This window comes from Corylus avellana, chromosome ca8 (genome assembly GCF_901000735.1).
Source record: "Corylus avellana chromosome ca8, CavTom2PMs-1.0".
Lineage (NCBI taxonomy): Eukaryota > Viridiplantae > Streptophyta > Magnoliopsida > Fagales > Betulaceae > Corylus > Corylus avellana.
In genome coordinates this window covers 24900051-24918195 of record NC_081548.1, presented here as the reverse complement: position 1 = coordinate 24918195, position 18145 = coordinate 24900051, and the positions used below count along the sequence as shown (strand labels likewise).

Sequence of the window (18145 nt, the reverse complement as noted above, 5' to 3'; positions counted from 1 at the left end):
ATATATGCTAGTTTTCTCCTGCTTGTTATTTCCTTGCTCTTTCTTCTCTCTTTCGTGGAACTTGAGACCAAGCAAAATCATATAAATATCTGATCCATAGTAAAGTAGAAGCACAAGCAAAAGAGTGAGATCCTTATGGGGAACTGTTTTGGAACTCAGGTTAATCATCACCATAGCCCAGGCTCCAGTACCAAAACTACAACGCCAGGTACTTTTTTCTCCACTTTCTATTGGATATATATATATATATTGTTTGACGACAAAGACAATAACAGTAAACTCAGAGATTGTTTTTGTGTTTTTCTTATCGGCTGTTCGTTAACTCCTCTCACTGTACTTTTCCACGGGCACTGTACTAACCCTACCAGCATACCGGTAAAAAAAAGGGCCAAACTGCACGCTGCACTGACTATTTTGGCTCCCCTTTCTTATGCTAGTCAATGAATTTCTATTTTCTAATATATGGGCTTATTTGTCATTTATCCCATTGGTCTTCAGCACAACAAGCGCAGCAGGTGGGGCTTCGTCAATCTACAGCAGTCCCGGTTTTGTCTGCAGCAGGCATTTGTCCGGTGATGTTTCTTCTCGATCTCTTTTTTTTTTCCTTCAATGGAATAAAGCAGAAACATCAAGAAACAATATGTGTCAAACAGCTTACAAAAAAAAAAAAAAAAATATAAACAAACAGAAGGCCGTTGAGAAGCAAAAGCAATGCTGACCAAAATGGTAAAGCGTTGAGGAAAGGCTTCAGCTCAGGCCGGGAAGGTGATAACACTAAACTTCAATTCATGGAGCTGGAGGGCCGCTGAGAAGCAAAAGCAAACAAACAGCTTACAAAAAAAAACAATAGCAAACAAACAGAAGGGCCGCTGAGAAGCAAAAGCAATGCTGACCAAAAGGGCAGCGTTGAGGAAAGGCCTCAGCCTCAGGCCGGGAAGGTGATAACACCAAACTTGAAGCTATTCAAACTGGCGGAGCTGAAGAGCGCAACACGAAATTTCAGGCCCGATACGGTGCTCGGCGAGGGAGGGTTTGGAAGGGTTTTCAAGGGTTGGGTGGACGAGACAACATATGCACCGTCGAAGGTCGGCGCCGGAGTAGCCGTTGCTGTGAAGAAATCGAACCCGGATAGCCCACAAGGGTTGGAAGAATGGCTGGTACGTTTGTTTCTGTTCATGGGTGCATTCAACGTCGTCAACATTGACTATGAAATTGTCTTGGTCCTCTATCTATAGTATATTTGAAGTTGAGAAATTATTCCTTTTAACTTATTATTTCTTGGTACGAAAAAGTCATTCCAACATATTATTGGAAGACCCACTGGGGGCCTGGGGCAATGTTTTTTCTAGTTGACCAAATCATCATGATCACATTGAATATCAACTGGGATTTTTTTAGATTTTTCTCTAGTGCAAAAGTAACTAGAAATGTACGTGTGGTTTTAAGAATTTTAAGATTTGCTTTTGCTGGCAATGGTGAGAGGCTATAGAAATTAGAAATTTTTTGGTTTTAGATGAGATTTATTTAACAAACATTATTCCAATAAAAAGAAAACAATTAATACGTCTATGCCCATTTTTTCACTTTTGAATATTCCATGTGTATATTTGTGGGATCAGCATAAATATATTATTTTTTGCTTCTCACTTGCAAATTTACATGTGGGTTCACATGTACGCTTGAATGAATAAGCAAGGAAGATTGACAAACAATCAAGATTAATAATAATTAATATACGTTTATGAGATCAACAGAGGATTTGTATCACAAGAAACAAAATATAATTAAATACAAGTAAAGATAGAAGTGAATTAATCTGTTTAAATTATGTGGGGGCTCACATGCACACTTCAATGCAAAAGCAAAGATTAACAAATGATGGAGATTAGTGATAATTAACAGATTTATGAGAAAAAGATAGAAGTGAATTCATTTGTTGATATTGCTGAATTTGAGTACATGTATTTGTGGGTACAGGCAGAAGTGAAATTCTTGGGGAAGTTCTCTCATCCCAACTTGGTTAAGCTTCTAGGCTACTGTTGGGAAGATAAAGAATACCTTCTTGTATACGAATACATGCAGAAGGGAAGCTTGGAGAACCACCTTTTTAGAAGTAAGAAGCATATATATCTACAACTTTATAAAATAAAATTAAAAGGTTTTCCATGCAAATTTCTCTTCTTATCTTTGTTTTTGGAAAAATGCAGAAGATTAAATTGTGTCATTTGCTAAACTTTATGCTGAATTAATCAGAAGGATCTCCGGAACCACTTCCATGGAATACAAGGCTTAAAATAGCAATAGGAGCGGCTCGAGGCCTCTCTTTCTTACACACATCAGAAAAGTCTGTGATCTACCGTGATTTCAAGCCGGCCAATATATTGTTGGATGGGGTAAAGTTCTTTGTGACTTGAGCCACTTGAACATATTAATTAGGATGTTGATTTCTAGCAATTTGCCATTTGAATTACTAGCCGTTCAAACACCTACCAAAACAAGAGGCGGATTGCTTGATACCTGTTTGGGTAAATGGGCCCACAAATTCTCTTTCACATTTACTAACAATCTAAATTCCAAACTCTAAAATTGCTAAGGAACTCCATGTTAGGTTTTTAACACCATCACATACTAAATATTGCTTTGCATGTGTCTTCTATTTCTTTTTCCAGAATTACAATGCAAAGCTTTCAGATTTTGGACTCGCAAAGTTGGGCCCCATAAATGGAAACTCGCACGTGACAACTCGTGTAATGGGCACTTACGGGTATGCAGCTCCCGAATATGTTGAAACAGGTAAATATCAAATTTCAATTACTCAATTTTTCAATAACACATAAAGATTTAACCTTCTTTAATAGTTAATTTTGGGAATCGAATCAAAAATCTATTTTGTGTAACCCTTAATGAATCGGATCGAATCAAGATCCACTCCCTTCTATTTGAAATTGAGATAATTTATTTCATGATCTAAATTAAATTTTACGAATCTAACTATATATATGTTCCAATAAATAACCTGATCCACAGGTCATTTGTACGTAAAAAGTGATGTCTATGGTTTCGGGGTCGTCTTGCTGGAAATGATAACGGGCTTACGGGCCCACGACCCCAATAGGACCAGTGACAGTCAGAACCTGGTCCTATATGCCAAGCCATCTCTGTCTAACAAAAAGAAACTGAAGAAAATAATGGACTCGAGACTTGGTGAACTATACCCACTAGAAGGCGCATGCCAAGCAGCTCAGCTAATACTAAGATGTCTGGAATCCGACCCAAAAAATCGTCCATCAATGGAAAATGTTTTGGAGGAATTAGAAAACATCAATGCCATCGCGATGACAACAAAGGAGACAAAAGCCAGTGCAAAGCAGGGCTCCAATGTACGCCAAGAGGAGCAGACCAAGCATCAGCATCGGTATAACCATCGCCGGCCTCCAACTCCCCAGAAGAATGGTTTTTCCGGCGCCGGAGCTAGAGCTTATCATCACTAGTTCCGGCTAGATCTTAATAAATAATTGTAGTTATGTTTTTTGTCTTGGTATGCATGCAGCTTCATATTTGTAAGGCTTGTAACATGTCCAACCTGTGTTTAAGAGAGGCTTGGTCTCATGACAAAGGCACCGGTTTTTTTGTGTAGAAAAATAAACTACAAGATAAAGGAAATATTTAATTATAAATTACTCTGTCCATTTTTTTTTTTTTTTAAAAAAAAAAATCATTAAATTTGTCACAAACTCTTGCTGTATTTTTTTTCACAAGAGCTTAAAAACGGTCTAGGAAAAGCGTTAGCTAACATATCCACATACTACACAATCATTATAAAATAATTAGTCAAGTTACAATCGGAGGTCCTTAAATTTTCTTATGAAGCCCAATTTCACCTAATAAAAAACTAATGTATGACTTAGCACTCTTTAACTGCTCATAATTCATTTACTTTATATGAACTATTCGTCTTTTATAATGTAGAACTAGGGCGTTACACATTTGCCCAATGGTTATGGTCCGAGCAAAGAATATAGAGAAATGATTAAATTCATTTTCTTGCAAATCTCTTGTCTATCTCCTGACAAGATATGGGATTTATATTTGACTATGTAAGTTCTACAAATTGAATGATGAATTAAAAAAAGATAGATATGTAAGAGATAAAGATATGTTAAGAGATGACACCAAAGTCCAAACACATCTCAATAATATATAGATGAAGATGTGCATCCAAATGAGATAAGTGTCTGGTCTGGAAACAAACTTCGGGCCGAAACCCAAGAAGAGTTTTTCTTTTTGTAGCCTCCTTTAAAGTTTCATAATGGGCCCATCTGGACACGGCAAAATGGCCCACCACAAATTATCAGCCTAGTTCTTGCTGCCTTCCTCCATTTACGTTTAAAATGGATAGAAAATAATGGTAAATAGTAAATACATGTTGAATATTTAATTCTTATAAATTTTGAAACATAAAATATCACACCATTTAAAATCGGTCATCATGGATTATTACTCTTTCAAATAATATATTGATATAAATTTTCTCTAAATTGGGTTGAAGTCAACTTATAAAACTTTCATGTGCTTCTCAAAGTAGGGTTTCTTATAATTTTAAATTGTAAATTTTCAAATTACAGAATTTATATAATTTCTAGGCATTAAACATCTTGAAAAATATTACCCATTAAAAAAGTGGTATGTTATCTAAATATCTAGGCAATGTGAACGAGTTTTCCTCTTTAAATACTTTTTATACGTTTTTACAACATAAAAAATAAGAATCAATCATGTTGATTTCACTTAATTTTTTTTAAAGAAAAAAATCAGTCCATTTTTTTTTTCTAGTTAACCCTACCCTGTTAACTGTTATAGATATCTTTCCTGTAGAGACACGATTGGCTTACGCCTTCGAGCTGCACGTTTCATAACTGTTAAAGGGCGAGCGCCTTGGAAACCAATCCTCTCCATTTTATTTGAAAGGGAGAGTATCCATTTAGTGCATTTAGGAGGACAAACTTGTCCAAAACTTTTACCCCCAAAAGTTAAAAAATAATATTATCCTCCTAAATGCACTAAATTAAACATCTTGAAAAATATTACCCATTAAAAAAGTGGTATGTTATCTAAATATCTAGGCAATGTGAACGAGTTTTCCTCTTTAAATACTTTTTATACGTTTTTACAACATAAAAAATAAGAATCAATCATGTTGATTTCACTTAATTTTTTTTAAAGAAAAAAATCAGTCCATTTTTTTTTTCTAGTTAACCCTACCCTGTTAACTGTTATAGATATCTTTCCTGTAGAGACACGATTGGCTTACGCCTTCGAGCTGCACGTTTCATAACTGTTAAAGGGCGAGCGCCTTGGAAACCAATCCTCTCCATTTTATTTGAAAGGGAGAGTATCCATTTAGTGCATTTAGGAGGACAAACTTGTCCAAAACTTTTACCCCCAAAAGTTAAAAAATAATATTATCCTCCTAAATGCACTAAATAGATACTCTTCATTTCAAATAAAATAGAGAAGATAATTTTCCGAGGGCCTTGCCCCATTACTCTGCCAACCGCTAATATAATTTTTTAGTCCCAAATCAGTAAACTTTTTGTTAAATGTTATAAAACACAACTGTTTTAATTTTTTTTTTCATATCATTTTCAATAAAATAAAAATTAAAAATTAAAAAAAAAAAAAAAAACATTTTATGACATATCATTTTCGAACGGAATGAATGTATTGACAATCAATCAAAACTTTAAGAACTAAATAGGCTAAATTTAAATTTTATTGAGTAAATTGATATTAACTTAAACTTACGAGATTGTTAATTAATAAATATTAAAATAATTATTTTTATTATTTTAAGAATAACCAAAATAATTAAGAATTTGTTAAAGCTACAACTTCTAAACAAATTTGCATAATTTATATTAATACAAAAATTAATGTGGTTCTCTCTTACTTAGGAGCGAGGCCCACTAAGAGATATTTTCTCTCCCGACAAAATGTATTTTTGACTTGTCCAAGATTCTATATAAAATAAAAATACGTGCCCAAATACATTAACAAACATGGCCTCGATCTCTATTGGGTCATAAACTTGTCCATTTCACTTTAAAAAAAAATTATTTCCATTTTAAAGCAAATGAAAAAAAGTTTTTCATAATTGCGAAAGGGCGAGGGCATAGCCCTCTGCCAACAGCCAATATAATCTTTTAGTCCAAATCAGTAAACTTTTTGTAAATGTGATGAGACGACACTGTTTTAATTATTATTTTCAATAAAAAAATAAAAACCATTTTATGACATATAACAAATTAACAATAAGAGATGAATAAATATATGAAGGGAATTGAATGAATGTATTGACAATCAATGAACCAACCGAATTTAAGGGTCCTTAATTTGTTTTGATTGGCGAACCAATGGACACATCTGCTTGAAAACTCTTACGTACGTGTAGTGACGCTGCACTTGGCCTCTCGGTGTTTCTCTTAAATTACAATCCACTTTAATTTCTCTCACCAAACCGGAGTTGTTCCACATTTGACAATATCTCTTGTGTTTTCACTCTCTCAATAATTTAGCACATAAATTAATATATGGGGAACTGTTTTGGAGCTCTGGTAAATCATCACCATAGCCCAGGTACGTTGCTTCCATTTTCTATTGGATTCTTTGTTTTCTCTTTTGGATTGCTAAGAAAAACTAAGGCAAAGATAATAACAGCAATCTCAGGTGGTTTTGGTGTTTTTGGTGTTTTTCTTTCTCTAATCTTCTCTCTCTTTTTTCATCTCAACTTTCTCGTACAAGTTACAATGGTATGAGTCTATGTTCTGCAGGTTAATTAACGTTAATTGTCTAAGAATTCATAAAATAAATATATTTAAAGTAACATGTGAAACAACACTTGTATAGTTTCCCTTCATGTCAAAGCAGAAGAAACATCAAGAAACAACAACAAACAAACAGAAGGGACGCCATTGCCAAGAAGCAACAGCAATGATGCAGCCCAAAACGGCAACGTTGAGGAAAGGTCTCAGGCGGCCGGGAAGGTGATAACACCAAAGTTGAAACTATTCAAATCGGCAGAGCTAAAGAGTGCAACACAAAATTTTAGAGCAGATACAGTACTCGAAGACAGAGAGTTTGGAAGGGTTTTCAAGGGTTGGGTGGACGAGACCACATATGCACCGTCCGAGGTCGGCGTCGGAATAGCTGTTGCTGTGAAGAGATTAGAGTACCCATATGACAATATTGTTAACCCCCAGTGATTGCAAGAATATGCGGTATATATATATATATATATATGCTTGTTTCTTTTTCTTTTTGTCACTTTGAATATTCCATGTGTTTATTTGTGGGATCAGCATATAATAATGTAATGCTTGAATTTGGAAAGGTAATTATATATTTTTTGCTTCTCGCTTGCAAATTTACATGTGGTCTAACACTTGAATCAATAAGCAAGGAAGATTGACAAACAATCAAGATTAATCATAATCAATACATTTATGAGATTAATAGAGGATTTGTGTCACAACAAACAAAATAAATACAAGTTCAGATAGAAGTGATGATTTGGAGAAAGTCTACGTAGTCGTGTTTTTGTCTCATACAACTTACTCGTTTAAAAAATCAGTCAAATAGTTCATCTTTACAAAAGTTGTACGGAAGAAGTACAGGAGAAGAGAAGAAGAAATAGCAGTTCTCAATGAATTAATATGTTTGCATGCATGTGGCTCACTGCTCACACACTTAAAGATTAACATATGAGGGAGATTAGTAATAATTAACACATTTATGAGGGGAAGATAGAAGTGATCAATTAGTTTATATTGCTAAATTTGAGTACATCTATTTGTGGGTACAGGCAGATCAAGCGAAGTTATTTCATCCCAACTTGGTTAAGCTCCTAGGCTACTGTTGCGAAGATCAAGAACGCCTTCTTGTATACGAATACATGCAGAAGGGAAGCTTGGAGTACCACCTTTTTAGAAGTAAGAAGCATATATATACAACTTTATAAAATAAAATTAAAAAGTTTTCCATGCAAATTTCTTTTCTTATCTTTGTTTTTGGAAAAATGCTTAAGATTAAATTGTGTCATTTGCTAAACTCTATGCTGAATTAATCAGAAAGATCTCCAGAACCACTTCTATGGAATACGAGGCTGAAAATAGCAATAGGAGCGGCTCAAGGCCTCTCTTTCTTACACACATCAAAAAAGCCTATAATCTACTGTGATTTCAAGTCGGCCAATATATTGTTGGATGTGGTAAATTTCTTTGTGACTTAAGCCACTTTAACATATTAATTAGGATGTTGATCTCTAGCAATTTGCTATTCGAATTACTAGCAGTTTAAACAGTAAATATATGAGAATTCTTATTGGATACACCTACCGAAGCAAGAGGCGCGCAGACATATTGCTTGATACATGTTTGGGTAAATGGGCCCACAAATCCTCTTTCATATTTATTATCCGTATTATTAACCATCCAAATTTCAAACCCTAAAATTGCTAAGGAACTCCATCATGTTAGGTTTGTAACATCATCACATACTAAATATATATTGCTTTGCATGTGTCTTCAATTTCTTTTTCCAGGACTACAATGCAAAGCTTTCAGCTTTTGGACTAACAAATTATATGTTGAGCCCCACAAATGCAAATGAAAAGTCGCACATGCCAAATCTTGTAATCGGCACTTATTGCTATGCTGCTCCTGAATATGTTGAAACAGGTAAATATCAAATTTCAATTACAAAATTTTTCAATAACACATAATGATAAAGATTTAACGTTCTTCAATAGTTAATTTTAGGAATCGAATCAGAAATCTATTTTGTGTAACCCTTAATCAATTGGATCGGATCAAGATCCACTCTCTTCTATTTGAAATTGAGAGAATTCATTTCACGATAGCTAAATTAAATTTCAAAGATCTAACGATATATATGTTCCAATAAATACCCAGATCCACAGGTCATATGTACGTAAAAAGTGATGTCTACAGTTTTGGGGTCGTCTTGCTGGAAATGATAACGGGCTTACGGGCCCACGACCGCAATAGGACCAGTGATAGTCGGAACCTGGTCCTATATGCCAAACCATCTCTGTCTAACAAAAGGAAACTGAAGAAAATAATGGACTCAAGACTAGGTGAACTATACCCACTAAAAGATGCATGCCAAGCAGCTCAGCTAATACTAAGATGTCTGGAATCCGACCCGAAAAATCGTCCGTCAATGGAACAAGTTTTGGAAGAATTAGAAAACATCAATGCCATCAAGATGACAACAGAGATGAGACAAAAGCAAGTGCCAAGCGGCTTCTGGTGGTGCAATTTTTGAAAGAGCTGGACCGGGTTCGCTGGTCTCAAAGGTATCGGAACACTTAATATGATGTTTGTAGAATATTTCATAAAATAAGACAACTTTTATGGGAGGAGACCTAGCCTCCTTTTTTAAGGAAAAACTTTACTTATTACCCATGATCTTTTATTATTTTTGTAATTATATTTTTAAACTTTAAAAAGCTTTAATTTAAAATTACCATCTTCAAGAAATTTGCAATATCAATATATTGTCTGAATTTAGTGTTAAATCATAACATAGGAAGTAAAATTTTCAAAATATCCCGTCCAAATTCAATGTACTTTTTAAATTTTATAAGCGCCTTAGGAGAATTTTGAGAATTTCACTTCATCAACGGTTTGACTTAAATATGACTTTTGATAGAAGGGTTGTCATTACAAACTTTTGAAATATGATAATCCTAAATTGAAACTTTTTAAAGTTTAAAGGTATGATTGTAAAAGTGATGAAAGATTAGGGATGGTAAATGAAGTTTTCCCAATCTTTAATTATAAATTAGTCTCCCTCTCCATTGATTTCTTAAAAGAAAAATGAAAAAAGACAGAGAGAATCCTCTAATCTGTCACAAACCCTTACTATATATTTTTTTTCAAAAGAGCCTAATAATTTTCTCGCATAATAAAGAACTAATGTGAAATTTAGCTTAGCACTCATAAACTCTTTTATAATTTACTCACTTTACGTGGGCTATTATCTTTTCAATATATACTTGGCGATTTACACATGTGCCCAATGGTTATGTGCGTCAAAAAAAAAAAAAAAAAAAAAAGTTATGTGCGTGTATTTATTTATTTATTTTTGTTGTGTCTTCTACGGGCCCGAAACCCGAAAGCAGTTTTGCCTGCTGATCGAGTTGCAGGCTTCCCTGGCTGCTGCTTGATGGCATCATTTATCGGCCGGGGTCTCGGCTAAGGGCCGAGCCTTTCATAATTGCAAAAGGGCGAGCGAGGGCTTTGACCCATTACTCTGCCAACCAATGGTTGGGTCTACGGTCTAGTATTCCCAGTCCTTAATAACGCTTGGAGTCGTGAATTCCATGCTCTTTTCAAACCGTTTCAGTTCGGCCCAACTCATAAAACAAAAAAATTTCTAAACTTTGGTTGTATCCCCACAATGTTTCATTTTCCCAATATATTTTTTTTATGGCTATTTTTATTATTATTTTTTTTTTAATTTTTTTTTTCACTTAAGAGTTTTATGCAAATTAATTGTTTTTTGGTTCATTACTAAAGCTATATATGCATCATCTTTTAATTATGGGCGACGATTCGTGTTCACGTGTTAGGTTCGAATCATATTAAGGCATTGGTTTCATACTATATAGGGTAATCTAATTCGACTCATTTAATTAAACAAGTAAAATTCATCAACCTTAATCCGCTAATTAATTTCATGTTTAGTTCGTGTCAGGTTCACGGGTTGTATAAAAAATATTAGCCATAAATGTTGGGTGTCAAGTTTAGACCGGTCGTATCGAGATATATATGGGTATAAAACTATATCAAATTCTTCAATTATAACCCTCTAATTTAGTATCGAATTTATAATCTTAACTTTATAAAATCGACCAAATTAAAGCAGCTAACATGCAGGCCAAGCTAGCATCACTTGATGTGCTGCATGAAAACGTTTCGTCTCTTAAAGTGTATCTAATTCCTAACCTACGAGAGACTAAGGAATTCATAGACATGATTGATGATACGTGCATGATGGTAGAAAAACCTCAGACGACTGACGACCCAGGCCATAGATTCTGTTTGTTAGATCGAGACCATGATCGGATCATTTAGCCCCATCTAATTTATTATATATATTTACTTTAAGCATTACATATGGACGTATCATAATTAGATGGTTTTATTTATTCCAAACAAATAAAATTAGATGGTTTGATTAATGTAAAGCCCATGATCCAACACGTGAAAGCTCAAAGCGCTCAAAAAAATACGACTAAATTCAAAGTTAATAATTGAAATTAATCCCGGTAAACGCAATTAAGAAATATGATTCCACATGCTGCACGCTGATCTCCACTAGTGCCTGAGCTTTTTAGCAGGAGTGCTGCTGTCCATAATTCCTACTAAAATGGATTAAAAAAAAAGGTCTCTCTCAACACATATAACATATTATTAATCCAGTGATGGGGACCCCATTGTGGCTGAACATGTGGGCGTGAATGTGAAGCGCCAGCCGCTGTTTCACTTTAATCATGATTATATGATGATGAATTTGATGGTCTTGGGGTGATTTAGCATGCACATTCTTTTTGGGTCTATGGAATATTACATGTATTTGAATATTGCTTTCCCTTTGGCCTAGCTCGTCATTGCCGAGTGGGAAAACCGAAAATCTCGTTTAGGTTTTCCTTGGGTTCAAACTTTTAGGTGCCCATCTTGTTCAATCAGCAAGTGATTCTTCCATGTAATTTCAGATCGAGGAGCTTATAATGAAATGAGTTGAATTATGGTTAATTTATATTGTCTTTTACTTATACATCGACGAATCGAACCGCCGGCCGACATGCAAACAACAATTACAGCTCAATGATTTTTATTTTTTGTTTTGAAGACAAAGATATTACCAAAAAACGAAGAACAGTATCCAAAAAAACAAATTAAGACGCATACAAATCTCGGGGCTCGAGATGTAGATGTGCACCCAACCCTATCTTCGCTAGACTTACGGAAGCACAGGATCCCAGTTCTTGGATCTCTAGCAAATGCATGGTGCTGACTGCATATACATAAGGGACCACTGCCAGCACAGCTGCTAATGACTATATATGGAGGATAAATCAGTCTTTAAAATAAATTAAAAAATAAATAAATAACATAGATGATAAAGACACATCACAAAAGAATTCAAATATTATTTATTTATTTACTCTCTCGGCCTCTTTTTATCAAGAGTCGTGTTACATATTATTCTCCATTCAATTATTTTACAAATTCACTATTGATTTCAGTACTAATCCATGACAAAGATGATGAAAGGTACTATATGAGAATAATTTTTGTCATTTCTCTTTGATTAAACCTAAACACGTTTTCCTACCCCTTCTGCATACTTGACTATTGGTTTCAGTACTAATCTATGACAAAGATGATGAAAGGTACGATATGAGAATAATTTTTGTCATTTCTCTTTGATTAAACCTAAATACATTTTCCTACCCCTTCTACATACTTGACTATTGGTTTCGGTACTAATCTATGACAAAGATGATGAAAGGTACGATATGAGAATAATTTTTGTCATTTCTCTTTGATTAAACCTAAACGCGTTTTCCTACCCCTTCTGCATACTTGACTATTGGTTTCAGTACTAATCTATGACAAAGATGATGAAAGGTACGATATGAGAATAATTTTTGTCATTTCTCTTTGATTAAACCAAAATACATTTTCCTACCCCTTCTACATACTTGACTATTGGTTTCGGTACTAATCTATGACAAAGATGATGAAAGGTACGATATGAGAATAATTTTTGTTATTTCTCTTTGATTAAATCTAAACACGTTTTCCTACTCCTACTGCATACTTGACTATTGGTTTCAGTACTAATCTATGACAAAGATGATGAAAGGTACGATATGAGAATAATTTTTGTCATTTCTCTTTGATTAAACCTAAATACATTTTCCTACCCCTTCTACATACTTGACTATTGGTTTCGGTACTAATCTATGACAAAGATGATGAAAGGTACAATCTGAGGATAATTTTTGTCATTTCTCTTTGATTAAACCTAAACGCATTTTCCTACCCCTTTCGCATACTTGATTATTGGTTTCGGTACTAATCCATGACAAAGATGATGAAAGGTACTATATGAAAATAAGTTTTGTCATTTCTCTTTGATTAAACCTAAACGCATTTTCCTACCCCTTCTGCATACATGATCTGACCTGACGGAAGCTTCAAGTTAATACTGAAAGTAATAGCTCAACGGCTAACCATGCTGCGTACGCACATGAGGTGTAGACCCTGTAGAAGTTACTGGTAGTAAGGGCTAGACATCCTATTAGTTGGACTTGTCTTAGATTTCCTTGTCCAACTATAAAAATTTTGTCGGGCCTGTCGGATTTTCCATTAATTTATCAAAACTTACCCGAAAGTGATGTAAATAGCCATTTCAATCACCATCAAACGTTGTCTTTTGCATTAAAATAAATTAAGTGGGGATTTTGATCTTCTTCTTTTGGTTCACATTACCTCATACTAGACCTAGATCGATCTTGATTGGCAAAAATAATAGTACGTAAAAAAAAAAAAAAAAAACCATCTGTCATATGGACTTTTGACTGCACTGTGTGAACTGTGAAACCCTATGAGAGAGAGAATCTGCTTTAAGGCCATGTGGGCACAATGTCTACGTCCAATTTGGCGTGTGGCAGTTTGTATGATCGAGGCGTGGCGCCGATGGTGATGATAACACCAGATGAATGACAATGATGACGATGAATGGGGGTTCAAAAGGCCAAGCCCCCCGGCGGGGAGTGTTGTTGTATGGTGGGTGTCTCTTCGGCCCCCACGTCTAGAATCTCTTCCCCAATGACTCATGGTAGCCCCCACCATCACATCCATCATCATTAGTCCCACTCACATAACCCCCAACTGCTAAGCGCCCTATTTAATGTGTCTCTTCAATTCTATCCTACTTTTCTTTTTATGTTACTATTAATCCCCATCCCTACAAGTCATACTATAAACCTCAAAATGATTGACAATGCCACCCTGTTTTGACCATATTCTCCTCACTCGGGTCAAAACAACATGTCCATCTTTGTCCCCTATTCTCATTTCATTTTAACTTCGATCCAAAACAACAAGAGGAGGAGGAGGATAAGCTATCTTTCCATTGCTTGTCACTTGTTTGTCATACTCAGACCACAAGTATAAGCTAAAAGACAGATGGAGGAGTGATAATAAAATGCTAAAATCAAATAATTAATTGCCCTTTGTCTACTTAAGTGGTGTTTATTAATTTGAGTCACTTCCCTACCAAAATCCTTGCTCGTATGAAGGTTTTGACGTCTAGTAATTTGTTTGATAACTTTTTTTTGTTTCTTCCTTTTTTTTAAAAAAAAATAAAAAAAAAAAAAAATTTTAAACAAAAACATTACCAAATAATCCAAAACATAATATACTTGTTTATGTCAATGGTAGAACTAACAATGAATCAACTGCAAAATAGAAAAATTTGTTACCAAAATATTCGTTGGTCCTCAAAGGACCGGAGACATTTGTGATACATTAAGTAATCACCCTAGCTAACAATCTTTTTACGTGGAAGATAATCGGGCCATAAAATCACAATCACAGCTATAAAAGAAAACAAATCAAAGATCTTTTCTACTTGAAAACTATACACCCTCATCAATCTCCAAATTGCCATTAATATGATCAACATTGTAAGTCATGCCCTAAAACGAAAATTAGGCATCAGTGCCAGTTGCCACTGATGTTATCTTGTTGGGACTATAAACCCCTCTCATTAAAAAGGGTACACTTAGAAAGTTTTTTCTTTGATTTGTAAGTAACGCATTGCCAATCCAACCGTCTAAAAATTTATACTAACAATAGTTAAAGTAGTTTTATTCTTCATGTTATATTAGAACATCTCTTTATTAAAATAAATAATAAAAAAAAATCTTCTAAAAAACATTAACAACGTAGTCAACCTATTATTTGAGGAAAATTGTTGGGTCGGGGGGAAAGCTAGGTTGGCCCCTTTTTTCCACACTACTTGCGTGAGATATTTATTAAGGAATTGAAAGATAGCAATGAGATTGCTCTTTGGAAAAAGGCTAATACAAATGATAGTTTGCCAGAATGAAGAGTTAACAATGATGAATTTTAGTTGCCTCTTGGATTGGAACTCTTATGATTTCGCTGTCCACATTTGACTTTTCGCCATTCATATTAGACCGGATTCAGAGATGTCCCAACATTGGATAAAGATTTCTAGGCATTTTATTAGTAATTTTTGAAATAATTTATATAAGACTTATTTGGTTCAACAATTTAAAATTTATTTAAATAAATGAATCTTATATACTCAAATTATTACAAATTACCATGACCCCAATATACAATTAATTATATTAGAGAGATATTTTTATCATTTTAAATAATAAAAAATTAAAAATACTCTTTTAATATAATTAACGATATATTCTTCAATTCATTTGAACCGGAGAAGATCTGTTATAGTTATCTACAAAACATCTCTCTTTTTCTTGAAAAACATTTAAGAGGTTCAAGAATTTAGATTTAGAATACGAAAAATAATCATTTTCATTTTAAATCTCTTTTATTTATTTTCGTTAAAACATTTAAAAGGATTATGTTATTCAAATAAATTAACTGAGAGAAATAGAAAGAATTTAAAATAGAAATGATCATTTTTCATAGAATACCGGTAAGAGATCTGATAAAGAATTAATTCATCTCATTGAATGTCATGAACGAACTTTCTGACAGGCTAGAAGGGTCAATGAGGCCTAACAGACCTTATTTATTATCTATTGCTCTAAAGGAAATCATTTAACCAAATATTCATTCAACGCAATGTTTCCAGAAACTTGATGGTCGTCAGCAGGTGGGGTTGTTTTACACTTTGCTTCACAGTCAATCATTCTTGACACGGCGTTTCAATTCACAGAAACTGTTGGAACATGTCAACAATAAATCTGTACGGCACTGGGTTTGTAGTAAAAGTGTGAAAAACAAATGCTCTCATTCATGGCGCTGGGGCCAAGATAATTAACCTTAACATTTAAAATAAATTACTATTTACCTGCAATTTTAAAACATTCATTTAAATACACACTTCCAAAAAAAAACATTTTCTAAAATTTTATTTAAAAATACACTTTTAATCTAAAACATTGCGGAGCGGAATCAACTCGAAGTGCAATGATATTTTTTCAGTATTTTTGAAACTCTATACGGTATATATGTGGAAGGCGATGTTTTCACTTTAATAATTGGGTACGCGTGGCATCCTAGCTTGTGTTCCGTGAGAAAATTATGAGACGAGAAGTCAACATTATCTCTTAATTTGTTAGGACAAACAAATGGATTTAGTGTTTAATTAACTTCATAATTGCTATTAAGAAATCTCCTAGCAACAAGAATGTTCTATGTGCGCATGATTTGTGGTCTATAGAGTGGCGTTCGTGCCGTGACAACTGTAGTGGTAATTTTATTGGGAATAATCATGATCATGTGAAATGGCATGTACATATTGAACCATATACCATCTCAATGCTTATTTTGAACGGCTAGAATAAGGCCGCCGCCACACCCCAATAATTTTAATTTCTAATATCCATATTACATTGGTTGTTTTCAACAAAATAAAATTTTTATTTTATCATTATATAATTTCGTTTATGTGACTGTGTCAATAAGTTAAAATAATAATCAAGAATTACTAGATCTTATCAGTTATCACATCAAGGATATAAAATAATTATGGAATAATATTATGGTTTATAGGATTTGTCATTGCTCATAGCATAGCAGGATAGCCGTTGCAATTTGTAGGACGGGGCGTTGGGGATGCAAATATAACGTTAAACCCACAAGTTGTCACCCATCAGGACAAATCAATAATGTTTATCACTAAAAAGCTATCACCCATCAGGATCAAATCAATAATGTTTATCACTAAAAAGCTATGATTAATTCGATTTATATAGCATCAAACTGCCCCCCTATTTTTTATTTTTTATTTTTTTTCTTTAGCAGTCACTTATCTTGTACCAAAAAAAATAATATGATAGAGTTCACTTAACCTGCTCAAACTATCACCTCAATGACAATCTATTCTCCAAACTATTAATTACGACAATTTATCCTCTCAAACTACTAAAATAATTTATTTTAGTAAAGGTAATTTTGTCATTTTAAAAAAAATTTGAAGTACATTGTCATTGTTTTGGTAATTTGGAGGGTAAATTGTCACAATTGACAGTTTGTGGAATAACTTATTATTGGAGTGACAGTTTGAAGATATTAAGTAAACTTTATCCAAATAAATATTATCCGAGAGTATCTGCCATTTCTTGCTTTGCAATAAGTACACTGGATATATATTATTATACTCTTTTCATTTTTTATTTTTTTGAAAAGATATATTATTATAATCTTTCTCAAATAGAAAAACCACTAGGGTCTGCCTCACAGTTGCAATGGCACGTTGGAACGTGTCTTTGTCACTTACCAACCACACTACCAACATGACTGCCCTCTACCCAATCCGAACAACCATATATGTCTCTAAAATGCAATTTAAGTTCACATTACTTTACACTTCACTTCACTACATTAGTGTTTCATTTTAATAAAATATTAGAAACCACACTTTGTTAACGCCTTGCTTTTTCTTCAATAGCAAACCTTAATTCTGATAATTATATATTAATAAAGTAAATTATAGAAAGTTGTCCCTAAAATGTCTAACGATTATTTCTTTTCGGTTCACCAACTCCATGCGTGACTCAAATTACAAGTCACATTTTGGTCTAATCCGTTTTGGATAATTACAATTACCAGGCATGCACGACATATTATCATTAACAAACAAAATAAACATACACCATCACACCCACGCACATATATATATATATACCTTACATGTGTGCGAGACAGCGAGAGAAATATACCGCTTCACGAGACGTTACGACCAATCCAAATTTACTAGAACACCCTCACTCCCACAAACACAATCAACTTTAAAAAAAAAACAAAAGAAACATTGCCGT

General features: G+C 33.9%; 1 protein-coding gene and 1 pseudogene across 1 annotated transcript; both read left to right on the top strand.

Annotated features, from left to right (window-relative positions):
* Positions 1-6: 6 nt before the first annotated feature.
* Positions 7-3697, top strand: LOC132191097 (probable serine/threonine-protein kinase PIX13). Its single transcript, XM_059606109.1, has 7 exons — positions 7-208; positions 624-652; positions 810-1157; positions 1978-2113; positions 2254-2393; positions 2670-2793; positions 3028-3697. The coding sequence occupies exons 1-7, from the start codon at positions 136-138 to the stop codon at positions 3489-3491; spliced, it is 1314 nt and encodes a 437-aa protein (XP_059462092.1). The 5' UTR covers positions 7-135; the 3' UTR covers positions 3492-3697.
* Positions 3698-6590: 2893 nt separating this feature from the next.
* LOC132191096 (receptor-like cytoplasmic kinase 176) lies at positions 6591-9345 on the top strand (annotated as a pseudogene).
* Positions 9346-18145: the final 8800 nt, after the last annotated feature.